Source organism: Penicillium psychrofluorescens (assembly GCF_964197705.1).
Source record: "Penicillium psychrofluorescens genome assembly, chromosome: 3".
In the NCBI taxonomy this organism is placed as follows: domain Eukaryota; kingdom Fungi; phylum Ascomycota; class Eurotiomycetes; order Eurotiales; family Aspergillaceae; genus Penicillium; species Penicillium psychrofluorescens.
The window spans coordinates 4423799-4433565 of record NC_133441.1 but is presented as its reverse complement, the minus strand read 5'-3'; the positions used below and the strand labels follow the sequence as shown (position 1 = coordinate 4433565).

Below are 9767 nucleotides of genomic sequence, written 5' to 3'. Positions count from 1 at the left end.
CATTGGCCGGAGCCCTATGCGAAGAGTCTCCGTAGAAAGCTTGTATGGTGGTTTGTATTCGACTATAGTAAGAAGGGCGCTAGTGCTGCCTTCGACTTGGTGAATATAGAACTAATTAGGCCTTAGATGATGTATGCTTGATGACTGGCTTACAGTTGCTTCGCTACGGTCGCTTGGATTGAAAGAGTTTGTGTGATTGTCGAACTAGATCCCATCTCTAAGGCCGAACTCCTCTTGAGCAGCTTCAATTTTGCATAGCTCCGTAATGATATCACGAACATGGTCTTCTACAGCAATTCGCTCGTAGGTCTCGAGACCTTGCTCACTACTAATTGGCCGGAGGCCGAATCGTCTAGCATCCTCTTCGAGCGCAACTAGGGGAGTAAACAATCGCGCTTGGGCTTCCTCAGCTGGATAGAGGTAGTTGCATACAGAGCTATAGATTGCTTGCTGCCGAGCTAGGCAATCCGTCCACGGTTCTAGTCGTGTCGGGCAATATTTTCCGGTAGGAAGGGGTATTGCCCCCGTAGTCGAGCGAGAGGGTGTTTCGACTCTCAACGGTCGGGAGAGTAGGTTATGGCAATGCCGCATGATTTCCGTTAAAGTGGTTCTTCGGGTGCGCTCTTTGTCCTGTCTTCCTTCAGCTTCGGCCTGCTCCCGTCTCTCTTTCTCCCGTCTCCTTCCATCTTCGGCCTGCTTCTGTTGCTCTTCGGCCTGCTTCCGTTGCTCTTCGGCCTGTTTGCGTCTTTCCTCTGCCTGCAGGTAGAGCGACTTGTAATCTGGTGAGCTATTGTCGGCCATCGACTTGTCGGAAGGGGAAAGCAGTAGCTTGAGTGAGCCTGGTCGGTCGCGACTTGACATTCGATCAAATGAGCTTATATCAGCAGATCACGGCTGCCGGCCGAAGTATTTTTCCGGCCAACGATGTCCCTACTGGATGCTACTTAAAGTAGGAATGCTCATCGTTTCTTCGAAAAAAAAAGGGGTTTTCTACAACACGGGATACCTCATTATTTAACTTAAAAGATACGGCATCGCTATGCGAGGTTGCAAGTAAACCGAGGGAGGACACAGTAATAATCGGAGACTGACTTTTTATTTGCAACCTAGAAGGTGATAATATTATGTCTAAAATTATCTCAAATTACACAAGCCCCTTTGTATTGTGCCAGTGCGCACGAGTGGATCTAGAAATGAGCAAACATCGACTACTGGGCCTAGTTTGGATTGGTTTAGTATGAGAGCGCAGATAATTACACGAAGCGCCTATTGCGCAAATCTAATGGGCCAGCAGTATTATTCACAAGAGGCGGGCCCGTGCGAGCTTGGTACTGCTTTAGTGGATCTCATTCGTCACATCGACATCTAGTTATGTCCTTTGTTTTAGCGCCGTTTACTTTATATGGTGTACGATGAATTTGTTCCATCAAGTTAATACGAAATGACCTCCTAGCACTGCTCAATGTTAAAGAGTTGATCATTCTGGGGATCTAATAAAATAGCTGGTTAAGTGGTTGAAAGGTGGTCAAATTTCACCACTGAAGTTATAGTGGTGTTGACGGGCCCCTGGGCAGCGTAAATCAACCCGCCCTTTCATCCCCTCAGGAATGACTCCCCGCCTTTTTAATAGCATCGCAAGAGGGCAATTCCACCACCGCAGCAATGCTTAGGACGATGAAATTTGATCACACTTGGAGCACATCTCAACTCGCTATTTTATCGCAGTAGGAATGATTAGGATGGTTAAAATTGACCATCCCTTAAACACACCTCACCACGCTGTTTAATCACCTCAAGAATTATCAAAGTGATTAGGTTTGATCACTTGTTAACCACATCAGAACACGCCATTTCGCTAGCTCCAGAATTGATCGGACGACTAAATTAAACCAACTTTCAACCAAATCTCAAGCCGCCATTTCATCACCTCTAGGGCAGATCAAGTGATCAAATTTGGTTTCCCAATACACCCATCACAACATGATATTTCACCCCATTTTATGACCGGTGTAGTTCAATTTGATCATCCATCAAAAACATCTCAATTGACAATCTCACCTCAAGAAATAGTCAGGATCCCTAAATTTATTATTTCACTATGCACCGGAAAGACACAACGCGCCATTTCACCATCTCAACCAATTATGTAGCTAGGTAAATTGAACTACCCTTCAAGCATATCGTGGTTCGCCATTCCACCCCGGAAGCAACGACCAGAGTGGTTGAATGTGATCACCATAGGAATGATTTTCTCATCGATTGGGCCAATCCGACCAAAGCGAATCGTCTATGCCATGGTGCGTGACTCATCAGGGGATCTCAAGTGATTGGTCTAGAAGTGTCGGTAGCTCCCCGAACTTCACCCTGCCCTTCCTTCGCATCGGCGGTCGATCGATATAGGTGTATGCTCAGGGTGGAGAAGCAAAGTACTGGTCAGGGACTGCGTCGTCATACGGTGACAAAGCGCCAAATTAATTATGTTATCCGTAGATACTATACGACTTCTAAGTTACCTGTCTTTGACTCTTTGTAGATATAACTTTGTCGTTGTATTCTCATCAGTTGAGAGGGCAGTTGTATGTTGTAATCGAAGTCTTAATAATTAAATATGCAGAGCTGCCGTCCGACGCCACCCGTTCTGTTAATTATGGATTGTTTCATGTTCGTTGGAATGCGGAGTAAATGGAGCGCGTCGGTGTCCGTACAATATGTATATTTTCGTAAGAAACAGACATATTCCAGTGTTACAGTACGAATAAACAAAATAGTACTCAAGGAACGGTGGCTATGCGGTTAGTTTAGTGGCTGTGCAGAGCAGATTCGCCGGCTAAGCAAATAAAACATACATAAATGAGCTGGCTGGTTTTCCTCAACCCGACGCCCTCCCCCTCTGTCCTTTGTCTTCCTAGTCTGCATCCCTCAAAAAAAAAATTTGGGAATAGCCATCGTGACGGCGAAATTGTCCAAATTTCGCCTACGTGGAGCCGAAGAGGAAGCAACTTGGGTTAACTTAGCCATCTTCGACCGTTTTTAGGCTCCGTTCCGTATTCTAGCTACGATTCCTTCGCCTAAATAAATCGTAGCCAGCGCACCACGGTTATTATTAGCACATTCTTAGTAGGGCTGTTCAAACAATTGATCACTATAGGTATTTTTTACCTACTATTTTCTCTCATAATATGAAAAGCTTCAACCTTAGGGGCTTGTTTTTTAGGAGCAACCAATATAAGACTCTTTAGAAGCTTTCTTAATCTCTAAGAACTAGCATTTATACATACATGTACTCGCAATTTCCACACGGCCGAAGTTACCGACACCTACGACAATGGAAGCCTCTTCTACTATGGCTCTTTCCAAAACCATACTATGGCAAAAAGACACTATGGAATCAACTCGCACGAGAAGACTCAATCAGAAATCGTAGAAGAGGAGGGAGACCCTTTTAAAAAAAGCTTTTGAGTACTATACGGAATGTGATGCCGATATAAACTTAGTCGTCCGAATAAGAAAAACCGGCTAGATATTCACGCTGACGTCTCACTCGTAAGGGTGGCCTTTGTCTGAAGAGCAATTGGTGAGCTACCTCGCCTTTTCATTAGCTTTTTTTACATTGCATTAGTATCCAATAGAAAAAGGACTCGAATCATCCTCTACTAATACGAAAGACAATGGACGAGCTTGCGAGCAAATACGAAGGAAAACACGCTTGCAAAGAATCAGTCGAAAGGAGCGAATAGGAATTAGAGAGGAGCAAGCAAGCGTCTATAGAAGGCCTATCACGGTGCAAAGATGTATCATTAGACTTCTCCCCATTAGAAACTTAGATACGATAAATATTATGCTTTATGCTTTCTGAGAGGATCGAAGCCGCGGATCAATACATTCCAATTCTAAAATAGATGACTCACGTAAACGCCTAATAGAATGTAAAGGAGATCCTCGACTCCGTTCTATATTGTCTTTTGCGTTTAGGATGTAATAGACTCGACTTAGTCTAGGACTTCTTCTTATGCTTAGTCTACGTTTAATTATCCGTCTATAGTGAATTAGATGATTCTTTTTGCTAGAAGAGGATTAAGACCATCCTAAACGATTGTTATAATATCAGAATTTGACTGCCCCTAGAGTTCTTTCGGGAAACAAACCGCAAATACGGCCCTATAATAACTTTTAAACATCTCTTAATTTGAATAGACGGCTTTCATCTTCGTTAGTCCATTTACTATGTATGACGGTTGACTATGATTGCATAGGCGTTAGCTCTAGCGCTATAGCATCGGTTATCGTAGTACTTATTACGATTATACTATATGCGTGCTATAGTGTTTTTATTACAAGCTAAAGCACTATAAGATTCTCCTTAATAAAATCATCTATGTCTATGAGGTCATTAGAGAACTTTCCCTCGGCGTAGGCGATATTGTAGGCATACTTTAAGTATCCTATCGCATGTTGAAGTATAGCGAGATTACTAGCTAAATAGTTCTATTTATAAGATGAAGAATCCCTAGCTCTTAAAAGACTCGCTCGTCTTCCTCGTAATGTTTTAAAAGCCGTAGCGGTATTAGTTCTATAGCGTCGTTTTTGTAGGAGGGCTTTTGAATTTTCTAGAGATCGTTTTCTTTTGTTAGGCAAAGGATATTTATAATGCTCTCTATCATTTCGCTCGCTACTATTGTCCTAAAAGACATTAAATACCCTTATCGTTCCTAGGCCTTACAAACCGGTTACTAAGGGAGTATTACTAGCTTAGAAGGGCGGATAAAGCCTAACTTCCTCTAGATAATTAGGAGAACTTCTAGAAATTAATAGCGTATCATCGTGACTAATACCTAGCGAGGTGGCTCGAGAAATAATATTAGGGCTAGACGCTAGGGTAACTATATTAGTCTCATATAGAGAAAAGGGGGGGTTATTATAGTACGCCTTACTAACTCTCTCTTTGCTATTTTCTTCTTATAGTATGCCTTCCTCTAGGTAATAGCCTTTAGCTTAATGATTTTCATCTAGAGTTTTTTCTTGCCTCTCCTCCTCAATAGTATGATATTCCTCGTCAACGGGGGAGAAAGTTGCTGATATTCGTAGCGCTAGTTGCTAAAACTTTTGATGATTAAGGTTTACTATGCTAGTTGACAAGAAAATGTAGAAACTTTGGACATAGCCGGAAGGATCGAAGCCAAGGTTGAGTGAAACTTTCAAAAGACAACCCTAGTAAGCAAAACATCGCGGTTATTTATAGTGCTATGATTTAATATTTCGTCTCTAGTAGGAGTTAAGAAGTGAAATGTCATAGGAAGATCGGCACCCAAGACGCTATATCGCCTAACGGTATAGTTCTGTCACTGATTTCCATGTCTAATCGCAAGAAAATCCGTGCTTATAGTGGATCGCCAAAGAGGAGTTCCTAGGAACATAGCTTGATTGATTCTTAATGAGGTAGGTAAGTAACGTGACCTAGGAATATAACTTAATATCTCGAGGCATCAGTGTCATCTAGGCCTAAGACACGTAGTAGCGATATGTTTAAGAGATAAGGCGGAGCACATAACGGAGTCACGCAAATGAGAAATGGATATTAATCCTAGGATCAAAGATAGTACTGGATGTTCGATACTACCCACGACGATAAGAAAGAAATTTTGGATATCGGTTGTATGTAGAGAGGGCTAAAAAAGAGTTAGACATCTATGTCCATATCGGTAGTACAAAGGACGTGAAAATAAGGGGTTGTTTAATTTCTAAGGTAGATTCAAGAAAATACTTAGTCAGGCAAAGTACGAAGGGAAGGATGAAAGTTACTAGCGATATAGGAAAACGTCATTTTGATCTAGACTCCTAGGAACATCAAAAGCAGTAGAGCGGTTAGCATCGGAGTAGGAGAAGGACAAGAGGCACGATGAGAGTAGAAGAGCGGTGAGAAACGGGGTGAGCGCTCAGCTTGCTTAGGTCCCGCTTAGAGGTCGCTTAGAGCTTGCTCAGAGATCGCTTAGAGAGCGCTTAGAGCTAGCTTAGAGTGCTCAGAGAGCGGCTCACCCTGTGATCTCTGAGCCGATCGCTTCCTGAGAGGGTAGCCTTACCGTCCCCAACATTACCTATATAATAAATAAGTATGGTTCGTTATAAATAATAGTTTATATACCTACGATACCTTAATAGCGGGCTTATAGCGAATAATACGTACGAGGAATTCGTATAAGGGCTACGACTATACCTCCCTCTATACCTTAGTATAGTAGAGCTCTTATAGAGCCTTATTACTAAACGCTATAATTTATATATAGTAGTAATCGTTCCCCTAGTCTTAGTAATAGCTAATTATTAATAAAAAGCGATTTGAGCTAGGGGCGACTATAGATAGGTCGTATGTACGATAGGGGATAAGCTCTATTATTAATTTAATAAAAAAAAAAAAAAAGGGCCTTCTAATAAGGAAGGGGACTACTTAAGAAGTTAGGTAGTTAAAGAAGGAGAGTTAAGAATTAGAGGCTTAGGCCTTTTATACCCTCTAATGCTTATATCGTCGACGATGTCATTACTACTTATACTCACCTTTAGAGGGGGCTAATATTATAGGACCTTCGTACGAAGTCCTATTATGGTTATACTTAGCTAAAGCTTTATAAAGCCTTATATATTAACCGCCTTTCCGTTCTACCATGTTTTCCCCTTATTATGTTTTCCCCCTTATTTATTCCTTTTCTCCTTAACGAATCCTTCTTATGCATAGGACACTCCATTAATTGATACAATTTGGCTTATTCCCTAATACTACGATATCGCGTACGCCTTTTAGGATTAAAGCTAAGAAGAAATTGGAAATCCCTATTACTATTAATGACTACAACCATTATATAGGTGGCGTTGATATTACAAATTAATATAGGTCTTCCTATAAAATCCATCGCAAGGGCGATCGCAATTGGTTTCCCCTTCTTTACTTCTTTCTTAACGCTAAAATTATTAATGCTTTTAGAATTCAGTATGTCTATAAGCAGTAGTAGTAGTAGGGAAGCGCTAGATTGCCTAGTCAGCTAGGCTTTCGTGAGAAGCTCTATCAAGAACTCTTTGCCTTCGCATTTATAGAAGAGGTAGAAGATCTAGATATTGACCCACCAAAACCACATCTAGGGCCTAATCACCAGCGAATTCAACTATAGGGCAGGCGAGCCTATATCTAGTGTTAGTATAAGAGAAATAAGGCTAAAATAAAGGGTCTACAAACAGCACGATTAAGGTCTGGGTGCATACAATGTGGTAATGTAGCGCTATGTTTGAAAAGTCGATGTTGGGATGAATTTCATAGTTCGAATTAATTATTAATTAATTATACTAATACTTCTGATTACTAGTAATTAATGCGACCATCCAATAATGACGCGTCATTTCTATACTAGCTATATGCGCTAAAAATCCACGCTAATTGGACTGGCGCGGGACGGACGAGGGGATATACTGATGCGGCTTTTGGCCCTCCTTGGCCCTCTTTGGCCCCCTTGCTGATCTCTCGGGCATTTTCCTTCGTGGCCCTCATTATATCGTACTCGGCCTTCCCTGGTTGAAGGTCCGACTTGGCGACGAGTATACTTCTTCCGATCGAGGAAACTTTATGGTATCTTTTGTGAGGGATCTAAGGAACGCCTACTGCTAACGTTTAAGTTGCCCCTACTGGGCTGTTGAAAAACAATGTGTCGGGGATGTTAGATGTTGGCCCTTTTGTTACAACGCTTTTTACTCTGGCTCAATTTAAAAGAACATAGTTAGTCTTTTTAGTCCAATAATTATTTGAGTGCTTATATCGCGCTGGCTGAAATAAGTTGGTTTCTGTGACTACGGAACATGGGTCAGCCCACCCCGGCTGAACTTTCAGCCTACTCCAGAGGTTACATGATATCTCTTGGCGCCTCACCGGAGGTAGGCTGAAAGTTAAGACGGGATGGGCTGATCTACGCTCTGCTCCTGTTCTCGCCGCTGGAGGGTGAGCTAGGCTATCTAATCCGCATCCGCTATGCTACTTTAGTGGCTGGTGTTCAGCCATGACCGTTTTAGTCATAGACCGGGCGGCCAATTACCTCTGCGCTTTTTTTGTTATTTTTAACTCATAACAAGATCAGGGTTTGGCCCCTAATAATGATGGCATTGCCCTGCACTCCTTTTACAGGAAAGCCTGACGCCAAGGGAAATAGGGCGAAATTGCGCAGTAACTACACATGAAGCACGAATACATAATTGGGGCCGGGATCCCTTGGGGCTGATTTAGTCCGAAAAAGATATTGTAGATAAATAGGCCTAGGAGGCCCTCTCTTTAGCCCCCTTTCGCTTCGTTGAATACTTCTTTCAATTGCTCTTCCCTTGCCTCCGGCCACTAAATCATCATCATGCGCTTCCAGCTACCTGCACTCCTTGCTCTTGCCACCTCTGCATCTGCTACGTGGGTAATTAGTGGATATCGTGGTACTGGCTGCAACCCCGATGATGATATTAACGATTGGGGAGACGACAACGATAATCAGGAAGTCTGCAGCAACTTCCAAGATAACTCAGTTCCTATACTCTCTGCTATGGTGAACTATACTCAGGGTTTTGCGCGAATTTATTCGGAATACAACTGCACCTCATGGAACTTCATCGATATGGCTGCGAATGAATGCTATGACTACACCGACATCAGCCTATCCGCGACCTACGTTGGAGGAGTTCAGTATATTGGCGACCGATCATAAGTTAAGCTTTCTTGAGACTATATGCTTTTTGCATTGACTTATCCATTATTAGATCTCCCTTCGAGATTGCTATTGCGACATTGTCGGCACGCTTTTCTGGTATTCTTGACTTGGTCTTCCGACTTCTGCTCCTTGAAGTTCTTGACCACGTTTCCGTTTAGTGTTAAAATAACATATGTCCAGTTTTGTTATACCGAAGCTGATCGTTAAATAAGTTGAGCATACTGTAGTCCCATAGAATCAGATATAGTTTTCTGGGCAGGGTCCATACCACCAGGTTAGGAAAGAGAGGGAGGATCTCGCGATCTGACTTCACTCACGTCTACCCGCCTCGTCATTCCATTTCCTTTTCCTCCCCGCCTTTAGCCACATCCATCTTTCCCGACAAGGTATCTACCTCTCCCGGGAAGGGCTTCCTAGCCCAGACCCTCTTCGCACTCTGATAAGCGTGGAAACGAGGACTCGTCAATGCTTGCCGCATGGCGGCCACATACACCAGGACAGCCTCTTTGAACCAGGGCACAGGGTCTCCAAACTTAGCGAGGAGGTACATAGAGTAGCTCTCCATGCCGGCCAGCCAGTGCTGTAGATTGACGATGCTCGCGTCTTTGAGGATCTTCATCTTCGACCAAGGGCCGATGGGCCACTTTGCGTTCTTCTCTGACAACGACAACAGCGACGGAAATACCTTCGGCCGATATCTTTCCACAGATTCCGCCAACACCCACATCCGCACCGCGCTGCTGAACGCTTCATCAACCCAGGACGCCCAGGTTGCCGGGATTGGCACCACCAAAACGGGCTATGTGGTTCGATTCAGGACCCCGAGTCGGCCGAAGCGGCCCGTAACAACACCAAATGGTTGAACGAACTAGGAAACAGCACGAAATTGGTAAAGCCACGGTTCGGCGTTGTCGTATACCGTACACCGATAGAGGACTTCGATCTAAAGAACGCGAATGCTTAGGCCATCGAGAAAATCATGGAGGAAAACGACTTAGAAGGACAGGGTTTCACAATTGAAGAGATCGTATAGCTCAAGAGGAA

General features: G+C 43.2%; 1 protein-coding gene across 1 annotated transcript; it reads right to left on the bottom strand.

Annotated features, from left to right (window-relative positions):
* Nucleotides 1–204: 204 nt before the first annotated feature.
* PFLUO_LOCUS5796 (uncharacterized protein) lies at nucleotides 205–801 on the bottom strand (the record flags this gene model as incomplete). The annotated part of the gene is made up of 1 exon (XM_073783275.1): nucleotides 205–801. One exon carries the CDS (start codon nucleotides 799–801, stop codon nucleotides 205–207), a length of 597 nt encoding a protein of 198 aa, XP_073639847.1.
* Between the last annotated feature and the right edge of the window lie 8966 nt (nucleotides 802–9767).